Raw genomic sequence first — 15,068 nt, 5'->3', positions numbered from 1 at the left:
ACCTCTTGGCATCATGGTAGCCCACAAACCTATCAACGCACTAAAATAGCAGCTAATGAACTTGAAAGACCCTATAGAGACAAGCAAAACTAATGTCATTTACAAAATACTTGCAAGAACTGTAATAAACACTACATTGGACAAAAAGACAGAAAACTAGCCACCAGGATACACAAACATCAACTAGCCACAAAAAGGTATGACCCACTCTCGCTAGTATACTTACATAGGAGGTCACCACTTCGATTGGGACAACACGTCCATCCCTGGACAAGTCAAACAGAGAAACACTCGAGAATTCCTAGAAGCGTGTCATTTCAATTGGAACTCTATCAACAAACACATTGACTTGGATCCCATTTACTACCCTCTGAGAAAAAGAACAGCAAATGATGTCACCAACCAAGGGACCCTGAACACATAAATAGAAAGCGGGCCATGCCACCAGTGCTTCATCCGAAGGCTCATTGATGTTAATTAGTATGGTGATGAAACATCTGAAAACGAACCTTCCAGCTCAGTGAGCAAACCTACATCCAAAACGTGAGTAGGTTTTAAAATCTTGGTGACTCTACTAGGGACTTCTGATTGGTCTTGTCTGGGAACAGTAGGAGGTATGGATGAATAAGGTAAAAACAATGACTGCAGATGCTGGGAACCAGATTCTGGATCAGTGGTGCTGGAAGAGCACAGCAATTCAGGCAGCATCCGAGGACAGGCAAAATCGACGTTTCGGGCAAAAGCCCTTCATCAGGAATAAAGGCAGAGAGACTGAAGCGTGGAGAGATAAGCTAGAGGAGGGTGGGGGTGGGGATAGAGTAGCATAGAGTACAATAGGTCAGTGGGGAAGGAGATGAAGGTGATAGGTCAGGGAGGAGAGGGTGGAGTGGATAGGTGGAAAAGGAGCTAGGCAGGTCGGACAAGTCCGGACACGTCAGGGGATCGTGTTGCTGGAGGTTAGAAACTAGGATGAGGTGGGGGAAGGGGAAATGAGGAAACTGTTGAAATCCACATTGATGCCCTGGGGTTGAAGTGTTCCGAGGCGGAAGATGAGGCGTTCTTCCTCCATGCGCCTGGTGGTAAGGGAGCGGCGATGGAGGAGGCCCAGCACCTCCATGTCCTCCGCAGAGTGGGAGGGGGAGTTGAAATGTTGAGCCACGGGGCGATTTGGTTGATTGGTGCGGGTGTCCCGGAGATGTTCCCTAAAGCGCTCTGCTAGGAGGCACCCAGTCTCCCCAATGTAGAGGAGACCGCATCGGGAGCAACGGATACAATAAATGATATTAGTGGATGTGCAGGTAAAACTTTCCACATCCATCAAAGTTTTACCTGCACATCCACTAATATCATTTATTAGTGGATGGCCGTGGTACATTCCCAAAATACACCTTACCTTCAGATTTGTGAAGTAAGGAAGAATCAGTTAGGAAGTTGAATCTTTTCTCATTACGAATATCATTATTAAATGGGTTATAGTTCAAGTTTGCAAAACTGTCAATGTGGAACTTTAATACAGTGTGGAAATATGTGTTTGTAATGTCAAAAAAACAGTGCGCTACCAGAAAGGTCTGCCACTTCCAACTTTCCTCAGTCACTGATGTGGTATTGCATGTATTACAGAGAAATTCTGTTTATTTTTGTGGAAACTAAGTGTGAATGGTACTTTTGGTGTATAAGCCTAATTTTTCCCAAGTTTACCTTGAAAGAGCAGTCTGAAGCAAGAGTATTTCCTGTACGTTCAACCATCTATTGAACAGGCGAAAAATACTTTCACAGTCACACAGTTTTTTTGTATCTGAATCAGCTCAGATTTGAGAGTAAATTTGACAAATGCATATTGAAAACACAATAATTGGGAATAGAGTGCCATACCCACCTCCATCTGATTTTCCATATATCCAGCTTTCTAATGTTTCTAACTTTGAGGCAAGTCTGAAAAGTATGCATAGAATTTATGTTCTAACATTCTGTATTTGTTTATAAGGTGGTATTGATAATATTATAAAGAAAGCATACATGCATTCAGTAGAATGATTTGTTTGTTTGTTTTCAAAAATGTAGTCAATCATTCTGAAGCAAAAATAGATAATTTATCAAATTGTTAGTTAGCCGGTGAATGGCTAAGATTTTAGTTTAATGTTTAAATGTTATGATTTTACTGCTGCAATGTACTTGTGACAACCAATGCAACCTTTTTTAGCCAAAGAAGAAACATTAGATCCAGCCACGCTAACCAGGGGATTAAAACGGTTTCCTCAAGAATCTCCACCATACAGTGCACCCCTCTCTCCAAAACTTGCAAGAACAGAGTCTCATCCTTCAGAAGGTACTTTAGACCTTTATTAAAGGTGATCCATTATTTGATCCTTTGAATATTTAGGAAGAAATTCTATGTTGTTCAAAAAAGACAATGTCAGAGTAAGCTTGCAAAGTGTATTTACCTTGAGTAAATCATGAATATTTAAATTTTTTTCTGTACTGTGTTTCTTCTAAACATGGTAACAAGGCTTGTTCACTTGTGGAATTATACATGAGTTTTAAGAGAAATTGAATAGAGTAATATGAGTCATGGAACTTAGTGATTTTATCTAATCAGTGACACTGGCAATGATGTGCATCATTGTTTTCTGTGATTATGAAGCTATTTATAAATATTGGACCAAGATTGGGACAGAGAGAAGAATAGCTAAAATCGGTGTATAACTCCACTAATCTCATTGTCTGTCGTAATCTGTTGTGCATATTATTTAATTGAATTGTAATTGTGTGATGTTTCATGGTCTCAGGATATGGGGTATTAAGATGAGAGACGTCCTTCACACGAGAGTATTGAACCCGTAGACTGTGGATGACAAATCCCTAAATATATTTTAAAATGAAACCGCATAAAGTTGCCAAAGTGTATGGGCAGAGAGAGGAAATATTGCCTTGAAATAGAAGATCACCTGTCATTACGTTGAAGGTTAAAGCAACTTGATGGGCGACATAGCCTACTCCTGTTATTTTCTCTCTTTATAAGTAGCTGTTTTGGTTGATGAACCAGAAAACTGATGGCTTAAGTTAGAGTAGAATATAGTTGAAAAATATTCTTTGTTTTCATGTGTAATTTGCGTTTGTCCAATTTAGTCATTTCAAGTTTGACAGAAGTTTCACTTATCCGACCATCTCTAAACATTTGTTCTTTTAGCCTTGAATTGGCATTCCAAACACAAGATTAGAAATCAGACTAAAAATCAAAGAATACTTACAATAGGGAAGCAGGCCGTTTTGTCCATCAACTCCATACTAGCCCTCTAAAGAGCATTCCAGCCAGACCCACCGTCCCTACCTAATCCCTGTAACTCTGCATTTTCCCATGGCAAATCCACCTTGCTTTCACATTTCTGGACACTGCAGGCAATTTAGCATGGCCAGTCCACCTAGCCTGCACATCTTTGGATTCTTGACTGTGAAAGCTGAATCTGAAATGCTCCTCTTTCATGTTTGTATGTCTATGCACAAATCTGTTTTGATCATTTGATCTGATGAGTATTTATTCAGTGTGCCGAAACTCTGAAAAGAACTGAAAATACAACTGAAGACTTACTGTTTGCAACCGGTGTTTGAAAAGGTTTTTTGGGCACAAGCTGCACTTTATTAGAATTATTGATATATGTTAGACTATTTATTTTCAGGAAAAGATATTACTTTACATGTTCAATAGTACCTAGTCTGAAGAAAAAAATGGAGTGAAATTTGTAGGAAATTATGTCAAAAGAAATAAATTTTATTCTGATGCATGGAGCCCAAATTGACTCTTCCTGCTATATTACCTTTTTTAAGCGTGACAGTGAAAAATCCAACTGTCATGATCTCCATAAAAACTGATGACATTTAAAAAGACGTTTGTACTTCTGGTTAACAGTTGAAAAGGATGACACAACTACATGCCACATTTTAGCCATTTTCTTTCTGTTAGCCATAACAGTTGTTTGTGTGTGATGTTTGTCGATTTGTAGGGCAATCTGCAAACTGCTCTCAAATGACTTCCACTGTCCTCTTCCCAATGGCATTGTAAAACACATTTCTTTCAGGTAGCAACGATCAGCTATTATTCACTTCACGTCTTTTTCATCTGATAAGAAAATAGCAGTTTACCACGCGATTGTTTACAAACTAATATCATTTTGGATGGTACAAAATAAAACCCAAGCACTGCAGGTGCTGGAAATCAGAAATACAAATAGAGAAACTTGGGAAAAATTCAGCAGGTCTGGCAGCATTTGTGGAGAAAAGCAGAGTTAACATTTCAATTTCAGTGACCCTTCTTCAGAACACCTGGCAATGCCACCCATTATAAGCTAGAAGGAAGGAATGAGACAAGGCCTCAATGGCGGTGATCCAGTTGTAAATATTCATGTGGTATCAGTGACTGCGATGGTGATTAAAGGCTGCAATAGTGAGGAGATTCCAACTCAAGGTTTCCTTGCCACTGGAACTTGGTCCAACTTCTGTCAAGGACAATGTGTTTGCTATTGTGCAGTAACATTCCCGTGTTAAAAAATGTCCTGCATAAGGCATCTCCCCAGAGGATGACCTTCCTCCACATGCAACACCAACCCTGTGCCAATCAACAAGAGGTGGCAGGGATAAGTTTGTGATATCTGGGAATCCCTCACTCTGCACCCGTACTTAGGCGATAGAGTTTGACTCAATTGTTTTTCTCTTGAAATAGAAACAGGAGAGCTTTTTGGCAGTTTTCTTCATGAGTGAGCAGCCATTTTCTCTGTTAGATAATCTGTTGGAATTGATGGTGTATGCAGTGGACCAAAAAGTAGTACCAAATGATGATCATGCTTAAGGAGCTGTATGGTTTTCTCTCTCTCATGATTTGTTATGAGTGCAGTTCCAATCCTGAAGAAGGGCCTGTGCCCGAAACGTCGAATCTCCTGTTCCCTGGATGCTGCCTGACCTGCTGTGCTGTTCCAGCAATAAAGTTTCAACAATAAAAGTCAAACTCAGCACCATCTGAGCCAAAGTAGCATGCAGTCACCAACTTGAGCATTCAATACCCCAATCACCTGTGCAGAAGATAACAGAAGTATGTACCATACACAAGAGGCACCACCAACTCACCAAGCCTCCTTGGACTCTACTTTCTAAATCCATGGCATCCACAACCAGAAGAATAAGGCCAGTTATCATATGGAAATACATCACCCTGCAAGTTCCTTTTTATGTCATGCACTGCACTAATTAGGAATTATATTATCAGTCCTTCAGTCTACCAGCATCAATGTCCTGGATTTCCCTCAGTAACAATACCATAAGTATATTTGCATCACGGACTGCAGCAATTTAAACGGTAACGGACAACCATCTCCTTGGGAACAGTCCGGTATGGGCAAGAAGTGCATTCCTTGCCGTCAAAACCCAACTATTGTAAAAATTCAGGAGGAACGATGGTCAGCAATAGCACACCTTCTCCCCTCTCTTCCTTCACATCCAACTCTCCCACGCACATTATATGAAGTGGGATAATGTGAAAGTAAGTCATTTGAAAACTGCTATGTAGTTGAATGATCTTCATTTTTTTGAAGAATCAGCAAAAGGGCTAATCCCACATTCTGCGAAAAATAGAATCAAAAATTAGGCACAGATTTATATACGTAGCATTTGCCTTATGAGAAATAATGATTTAATGGAACAAAGTTCTAATTCAAATGTTTTTTAATTGAATAATCATTCTTAATTTTGCCTTCAGCAGAAGCATTGCCTGCAGAAGAGAACGCTACACCGAAGGAGCACAAATATTCAGAGTCCCTGGACTCTGCCCTAAATTCTGTAAAACCACCTAGTCCCCATCAGCGGAATTCTAGTGAATATCGTAACTCAGGAAATAAATTTGTTTTCAGAAGTTCTGTCGTATCATCAGGCTGTACCTCAAATTCTGCACCCACTTTGAGAAGACAGACTTCAAATTCAGCAGCAAATAATAGTTACTATGATGTTAACAGAACCCGCATGCAAAGGAGAATAGAAGGTAAGTCATTTGGTCCTGCAGTATGCCTTTTTATAACAGTATTGATGCTTTTTGTGTAAGGATAATCTTGGTGAAATAGAAATTAATCAGTGCACAAAAGAAAGGTAAATAAGATCTGCTGGGATCAAATAGGAAGTGTCTGTTTTGCAATTTCAGTAACTACATTTTATGTATTATTTATTTCAATTTATTCCTAAATTATAAGGTAAAATATTCCAGGTTTTTCTGCAGTATAAGAGAAATTAAATAAACAAAATGATGTAAGGTAGTGGAACTGTGTGTCCACAGCACAAGTTGAACTGTTTTACAAAAATCAATTTTTTAACAGTTATTAGATGGAGTTGTAAAAGGGCTGCACATTAGGGAGAAAATTCGTAATAGAGAAGAAAATGAACTCTAAACTTGAATAGATGACCTGAAGCTACAAGTTGTCACAATTGCCTAAATGTACATTGCACTTATACGTAAAAATACAGCTGATTTTGTCAGTCTCCTACAGCAACTGATATTCAGGCATTTGTAATGGGAATTAAAGGCTAAGCCAGGTCTTTAAATGAAAACTCTAGGGTCCTGCTTGCGTTCAAGAAGACACATGAAAAGCACTCATTTAAATTGCAAAACCTCATCTGTCAATTCTCACAAAGCTGCTCGTTTCACAGATGTGGCATAAAAACAAACCCAAGTCATGAGTTATTTGTAGAGGAGGCTTGAAAAAACTGGTCATTGTAATTGCAGAAAACACTTTCTGTATGAAGAAAATGATAGACGTAGAGATGTGCAGCACCGAAACACAACCTGCGGTCCAAATGTCCATGCTGACCAGATATCCTAACCTAATCCAGTCCCATTTGCCAGCACCCTGCCCATATCCTTTTAAACCCTTCCCATTCATATACCCATCCAGATGTCATTTAAATGCTGCAATTATAACAGCCTCACTACTTCCTCTGGCAGCACATTCCGTACACATACAACCCTCTGCATGAAAAAGTTGCCCCTTATGTCTCTTTTATATCTTGCTCTCTAACCCTAAACCTATGCCCTCTAGGTCTGAACTTCCCCCACCTCAGGGAAAAGATTTTGTCTATTTATCCTATCCATGCCCCTCATGATTTTATAAACATCTATCAAGTCACCATCAAGCTCTATGGAGCTCAGCCCCAGCCTATTCAGCTTCTCCCTATAGCTCAAATCCTCCAACCCTGGCAACATCCTCTTAAATCTTTTCTGAACCCTTTTAAGTTTCACTACATCCTTCCGATAGGAAGGTAACCAGAATTGCATGCAATATTCCAACCTTTTTGGTCATGTTCTCTATCCTAATTGATTCAAAGGGTTTATCAGTTGTGTTGGGAGAGAAGAGAAAGATAAAAATCTGTGCTTAACTTAACTTATCTACATATATTGTACAATATAAAGCATTCAACTGTTGACATCATGAATGAGTGCAGTTCATACACTGCATCAAGAATAGTTAGCTGACATTGTTACACATGACACATTGACTATATCCCTTAATCACTTACATAAGGTAGCAAAAGCCAAAAGATATGCAAGTCTAGTTGGGAAAGAATTGATTTGAAGATGAATAATATTCTGCAGTATATAATATTACGGTATAATCATCTGGAATATTCTTAAGTTATTTTTGCTTTATGTTCTTGAAATAAAACAGATGGCCAGGCAGTTTGAAATTTACCCCTCAGGAATTTTAAAAATTGAGAACCGTTTTTAAAATGTTGAGGTATGTTTTGCAATTTTGTTTGTTTCTGGCACATCAGAAGTACAGCTGAACAGAGACCTTGGAGTGCAGGTTTATAGTTCCGAGAAAGTGGAGTCGCAGGTAAATAGGATAGTGAAGAAGGCATTTGGTACGCTTGCCATTATTGGTCAGTGCATTGAATAAAGGAGTTGGGAGGTCATGTTGCGGCTGTCCGGGACATTGGTTAGGCCACTTTTGGAGTACTGCGTGCATTTCTGGTCCCCTTCCTATCGGAAAGATGTTATGAAGCTTGAAAGGGTTCAGAAAAGATTTACAAGAATGTTACCAGAGTTGGAAGGTTTGAGCTATAGGGAGAGGCTGAAAAGGCTATGACTATTTTCCCTGGAGCGTTAGAAGCTGAGAGGCGACCTTATAAGGGTTTATAAAATCATAAGTGGCATGGATAGGATAAGTAGGCAAAGTCTTTTCCTTGGAGTGAGGGAGTCCAAAATTAGTGGGCATAGGTTTAAGGTGAGAGGGCAAGATATAAAAGGGACCTAAGGGGCAAACTTTTCATCCTGGTTGGTGTGTGTATGGAATGTGCTGCCAGTGGAGGTAATGGAGGCTGATCTAAATACAGCATTTAAAAGGCATCTGGATGGGTATATGAACAGGAAGGATTTAAAGGGATATAACCCAAATGCTGGCAAATGGAACTCTATTTATATCAGATACCTGGTCAGCATGGACTGTTTCTGTGCTGTATATCTCTGACTCTTTGGAAACAGAGCAGAGTGTGTAAAATATACATGTCACAAAGTTGATCTGTAAAATTACATTTTTCATTTGTCTACCAATTTTGTTAGCTTATCTATAGTTCCTGTTGCAATTGATTGGTCTCATGACACTCTTCGCCAAACCTCCAATTGTGCTGTCTTTGGCAAATTTTTAAGATTTACCCTGCATTCCAAACAAGTAATTTATAAATATTAATTCATATGTTGAGAACATGACTTTCTACCGCAGAGAGTTCTTCAAGAAGTAGGTCTTTTATTTGCAAAACAAAACACTGACACTGAGAAAGCAGATTCTCGAATGCCCACGAACCTCAGGGTCCGTGGTTTTTTTATATTTTTTTAAATTATGTCTCTGTTAGCTTATCAGCATGTCCAACTATATTAATCAAAGTACTCCAGTCTCGCTACACAATAAACCAGTGATGTTAGTTCCCGTTATCTCTTTAGTTGTACATTCTACTTAATGTTATTCTAATGTCATGGTTTGATATTTAGTGCTAACTTTTGCAACAATGGTCTTTCGTTCCAGACCCTACTTAATATTTTCCTAATGTCATGATTAGATATTTATTATCACCTCTGCTACAGTGATCTTCGTGATTAAATATTTAACTATTCCATCTATTACAATAGTCTACTGTCTCAAGCTGACTGTACTAACTATTAATTAGATATTTAATGTCCTGTCCCAAATATTTATGGTCCCAATCTTATCATAATGACACTTAACAGTTAGTAAAGGTAGTCTCTCTGTTATCTCATCTCGCCATAGTGACCTTTCAGCCTTAATTTTACTCTGCTAATTGGTGTAAGAGCATTCCACTATTCTTATCCCATCTTGCCTTCCATAGACCCCTTGCAACAAATCGCCAGTGGTCTTCATGCTTTAATCCTTCCCATACTTTCATGCTTTTTATTTTCCATATGTCCAGTCTCAAAAATAGTCATTGACCAGTTTTCGAATTAAACAGCATGGAAAAAGACCCTTTGCACCAACTATTCGACAGTGAACATGTTCCCAAACTAAACTAGTCCCACTTGCTTGCATTTGGTCTATATCTCTCCAAACCTTCCCTATTCCATGTACTTACCTATATGTCTTTTAAACGTTGTTCCTGTACCTGCGTCCACCTCTTCCTCTGGTGGTTCATTCCACACCGAACCATTCTGTGTGTTGTTAAAAGAAATGTTGGCCCTCATGTCCTCCTCAAAACATCCTCCTCTCACCTTACAAATATGCTCCTTGAGCACCTCTACCGAGTCTCCCCTCAAACCTCTGTTGCAAAGAAAGCAACTTCAGATAAATCGACCTCTCTCCATAGCTGAAATGTTCCATCCCAGACAATATCCTTGTGAATTTCTTCTGCATCCCCTCCAGTACAATCACATCCTCCTTATAGTGTGGGGACTAAAACTGCACACTGCTCCAGTTGTGGCCTAACCGAAGTTCTGCACCATTCCAACGTGACCCCCCCTGCTGTTATAATCTATGCCATGACTGACAAAGGCAAAGATCACATATGTCATCTTAACTACCCTATCAAACTGTCCTACTACCTTTAGGAATTTGTATACAAGCACCCCAAGTTCCTTTTGTTCTTCTGAGCTTCCTAATGTCCTGGCATTCATGGAGTATTCCCTGGACTTGTTCCCTCATCCAAAGTACATTACCTCTCACTTATAAATTCTGTCTGCCACTGATCTGCCTATCTAACCAATCCATTTATGCCTTCCTCACTGTCAACCACCTGGCCAATTTTTATGCCAACCAAAACTACTTATCTTTGTGGGCATTCTCATCTACATAATTTATGAATATCACAACAATAATGGACAGACCACTAATCCCTGTGAATACCTCTACACACCAGGCTCCAGTCTAGCAAACAATGTTGTACTACCACCCTCTTGTTTCCTGTCACAAAGCCTGTTTTGGATCCATCTTGCCAAGTTGTGCTGGAAGTGATGAGCTTTTACTTTCTTTATCAGTTTCCCACGTGGAACCTTGTTACAGTTCTTACAAACTACATCAGCTGCTATAATCTCGTCTCCACCAAATTTGTTCAGCATGATCTCTCTCTGAAAGCCATCCTGTCCATTCCTAAACAAACTTTGCCTCTCTAAATGGAGATTAATTTCCTCCTTAGCCATTTTCTCCAATAGTTTAGTCACCATTGATGTTATGTAAAAACAGGGACTGCAGATGCTGGAAACCAGATTCTGGATTAGAGTGGTGCTGGAAAAGCACAGCAGTTCAGGCGGCATCTGAGGAGCAGGAAAATCGAAGTTTTGGGCAAAAGCCCTTCATCAGGAATTAGAGGCAGAGTGCCTGCAGGATGGAGAGCTAAATGAGAGGAGGGTGGGGGTGGAGAGAAAGTAGCATAGTACAATAGATGAATGGGGTGGGGATGAAGGTGATAGGTCAGAGAGGAGGGTGGAGTGGATAGGTGGAAAGGAAGATAGGCAGGTAGGACAAGTCATAGAGACAGTGCTGAGCTGGAAGTTTGGAACTGGAGTGAGATGGGGGAAGGGGAAATGAGGAAACTGGTGAAGTCCACATTGATGCCCTGGGGTTAAAGTGTTCCAAGGCGGAAGATTGAGGCATTCTTCCTCCAGGCATTGGGTGGTGGGGGAGCGGCATCAATCCACCGTTGATGTTAGACTCACTGGTCTATCTCTTGTAAAGTGTAACCACATTAACTGTCCTCCAGTCCTCTGGCATCTCCTTTGTGGCCAGAGACAATTAAAAAATTTGGATCAGGGCCTTTTGTAGTTTCCCACCACCCCCATGTCTCCCACAGTAGCCAAGGATACAACTCGGCTGCGCCTGGGGATTTATCATGCACTGCCAAATACTACTCTGCCTTTCTGTTTTCACACCAAAACGTATAACTTAACATTTATAAACATCTAGTGCACCGGTTTCCTCCCACAGTCCAAAGATGTGCAGGCTAGGTGAATTAGCCATGCTGAAATTGCCCATAGTTTTCAGTGATATGTCATCTAGGTGGATTAGCCAGAATAAATGTGGAGTTACATGTTGGATCAGTGTGGAAAGCTCTTTGGAGAATCTGTGTGAACTCTATGGGCCAAATAACCGGCCTCCATACTGTAGTAATTCTGTAATTATACTCGATTATATTGAAATGCACAATCAATTAGCCAAAAGAGTTCAATGCTTCGTTAAAATGATTTGGAGGTGCCAGTGTTGGACTGGGGTGGACAAAGTTAAAAAATCACACAGCACCAGGTTAGAGTCCAACAGGTTTATTTGAAGGCACTAGCTATCGAAGTACTGTTTCTTGATAACCTGGTGTTGTGATTTTTAACTCTTCAAATGAAGCAGCATGATGGGAAGAGTATGAAAATAATAACATAAAGGGTACCAAACAAGAGTCATGTTGAACTTGAAAAGTTAGCCATTTCTTTCTCCACAGATGCTGCTGGACCTGCTGAGTATCTCCAATTTTTGTTTTTATGTCAATGTCCTGGCATCCACGTATTTTACTTTGAATAAAAATAAATGTTTGAATTCTAAAGGTGCTGCAGTGGCTGAGGGACTTTGATGTAAATGTCCAAGGTCATTGAATGTAGCTGGATGTGGCTGGAATGGCACTAATTTTCTTAAAATTCATCTAAACAATATTTATATTCTCCTCTTTAACCTTTCCTGTTAGTGCATCAAAAAACTTGTTAAAATAGTCAAGTTTAATCTACCTTTTATAAGTTTTTGCTAACTCTCCTTTCTTAAAGCCACATCTTCAAACACCTGTTGATTTTTAGTTCCTGATTATTTCTAAAATCTTACCCTCTATTGATGTTAAACTGACTAACCTGTAGTTATTATGAATGACCTTGCAACTTTTCTTAAAAGATGTCACATTTGCAGCACTAATCTTCTGGCACTTCTCCCAGATCTAGAGAACATTGGAGATGGAATGTTCTCAAAAATGTTGGTTGTGTTTACAAATATTTTTTTAGTTCAATATTACCAGTTTTAATCTAGCAGCCATCCAAAATTTGGCATGATGTGTGATTTTGCTGTGATAATAGCAGATTATGTTGTAAAATTGTGATGTGCCTGTCCTTTAAATTTTGAGGGTTTTTTTAAAAGGAGCATGAGATGATGCATCCATTATTTTGTGGTTTCCCTATAGGCTCTGTACTGATGTTTGTAGTACTTTCAAATTTTCATTTCACCAATTCAACCTATTAGAATATTAGCATATTTCTGAAATGACATTTTAGTAGCGTAGTTGAATGCTATGATACTTGTTATGCAATCATATTTCATTTTAAAGTGCTGGCTGAACCATTAATCAGAAAATAGCTAGCATTGAGCACATCAAAAACAAAATTAATACTTCTAGAAATTAGAGTTAAATTTTATTTTTGTTATCATGAAGAGTCAAAAAAAATCATCCACTTAGATGAGTTTTTAAACAGATGTAGAAAACTGAATTGAATGTTCATAGTAGAAATTAATGCCTGCACTTATGTTCATTTATTTTTGTAATGTAGCTGCAAGTTCTACAACTGGACCAGACCTTCATTCGACAGAACGTGAATCGCCAAGAACTAGTAATAAAGATCCTTCCACTTGGTCCATTGAAGAAGTCATGAAGTTTGTTAAGGAAGCAGATCCTCAGGCTTTAGCACCACATGCTGATCTCTTCAGAAAACATGCAAGTATTTTTCAAAGATCTTTGAAAAACCTTTTAACATGTATTAGACCTGAGAATCTGTTTGCTAAATATGTTTTAATCCTTAATGTGTATTATGGTATGTTGCAGGAAATTGATGGAAAGGCATTACTCTTGCTACGAAGTGACATGATAATGAAATATATGGGATTGAAGTTGGGCCCAGCTTTGAAGCTTTGTTATCACATTGAGAGACTGAAACATGGAAAATACTAGCATATCTTTTTTGCCTTTCATCAGCCTGATGGAAATGTTGGTCCTCAAAGCCACTGAATTCCTCTTCATGTGAAATAATTTCATGATTTTTTTTTAAGAGGAGCAGTTGTAATATTATTTAAGACTTTTAAACCAAGAAAATGTACAGTTTCATCCTGCGATATAATACTTGAAATGGGTCTGTTTTGCAGTGTCCAAGGCAGTTTTGTCATTTTTGTGTTTCATGTAACAAGGATGCAATAGTGCTGAATATTATGCATTCAGGGTGTTTCTGTACATGCTTTTGTAACTCGACACAATTAAGTCTGCAGTTAGACATAGGATAGAGAATTTTCATTTTTATCTTCCTGGTGTTAAATTGCAGGAATGCAATGTTCCATTTGCAGGTTTCTGTTAATACATAACTGCTTTTAGTCTCCTGGTACCAAATAGCTAGAATCCAAAGGATATCTGCGTCAGGATTTTACTGTACTAAAATGTTTATGCAAAACTTCTAGATTGCTAGAAGGATTTTTGAGTGATCAGGTATTCTTGCCTCAGCAAACCCTGTGACTATTCTTACCTGGCTCCTCTTATGCTCCAGTGGAGTAAACAATCTTGTACGTATGATTTTTGTCATATGATCAACCAGGCTAATACTGTCGCCCTTGAAGGGATCAGGCAATGGTTTACACTGTTATGCAGTAATTGAAAACTAAACCAGCACAATGTTTTGGCAGATTATCTTAAAGGCCTTTAATATTTGTATGTTTATACTATGTTCTTACACTCAGTTTTTTTGTAATTTGTTGACTGATGATATGCAGTCAGCCAGCCATGTTTTTTACACTGTGAGACCTGACATACTGATAGTAAGCTGTGTTACTATCTGTACCTGTGAAAAAAAAATCAGGGACACGAATGTAAAATCTCCTAGCCAGTAACAGCTTGAATGTATTTCATAAATGTGTTAATTGGAAGAAATGACTATTTTACATAAGTACGTAGTCTATGAAACTAGAGATTTTTATTTTGTTGCTGGTTGCCTTTTTATACAAGGTGAATTCCTTTTAGTAAGAAAACATTTGCATAGGTAACGACATACTTGTGGAAGAATGCTTTATGCATTATGGATAATAAACATTGTAGTTATATAAAATCGTGTATAATACTTTTGAGTGTAGTTGTGTTATAATTTAAATACCGTTGTTTCATCAGTGTTCACGAATAATCCAGTCCCACTTTAACTGCACATTTTTCTATTGCAACTCTAATATAATGAGCAATAGTCAAGCCACTGTACATAATACAGCATCTTGGTAAGAAATAAATGAATTTGGTCTGTTCTCAGTCTTGAATTTTACTACCTCTGATAAGCAACATGAGTGCAATTCTGAATGTGACAATTTAAGGACAGAATTAGATTAAGAATGTGACAGTTTCAGCTGCCTGAAGCTAGACATCTTTTAAGCACAACACAGCATCAACTGCTGCAGAAATAGATGCAGTTTTAATCTCTAACCTTTTAGCCTGGAAGATAATTTATTCCTTGGCACTGTCAACCTTACATCAATGGAACATACTGTAAAGGAATATGCCAGGAACAGTATGAAGCATATTTTAAAATGAGGTGTCAATATATTGAAGCT

The 15,068-nt window shown here is 38.6% G+C and overlaps 1 protein-coding gene across 2 annotated transcripts in view; it reads left to right on the top strand.

The window, feature by feature from the left end:
- Nucleotides 1-14,765, top strand: part of LOC122554984 (polycomb protein SCMH1) — a 114,325-nt gene extending 99,560 nt beyond the window's left edge. Inside the window, exons 12-15 of one of the 2 annotated variants that reach the window (XM_043700486.2) lie at nt 2,201-2,326; nt 5,747-6,022; nt 13,043-13,206; nt 13,315-14,765. In XM_043700486.2, coding sequence (XP_043556421.1) covers nt 2,201-2,326; nt 5,747-6,022; nt 13,043-13,206; nt 13,315-13,440 — 692 coding nt within the window. In that variant the 3' untranslated portion in view covers nt 13,441-14,765. Of the gene's footprint in view, nt 1-2,200; nt 2,327-5,743; nt 6,023-13,042; nt 13,207-13,314 lie in introns of both variants that reach the window. The other variant, XM_043700485.2, reaches the window with a different exon arrangement.
- Nucleotides 14,766-15,068: the final 303 nt, after the last annotated feature.

The sequence above is a fragment of the Chiloscyllium plagiosum genome, unplaced genomic scaffold (assembly GCF_037043375.1).
Source record: "Chiloscyllium plagiosum isolate Xiang-an unplaced genomic scaffold, Cpla_swu_hap1 HiC_scaffold_12, whole genome shotgun sequence".
Lineage (NCBI taxonomy): Eukaryota > Metazoa > Chordata > Chondrichthyes > Orectolobiformes > Hemiscylliidae > Chiloscyllium > Chiloscyllium plagiosum.
Note: the sequence above shows the minus strand (reverse complement) of the source record. Positions and strands in the feature narration are given on the sequence as shown.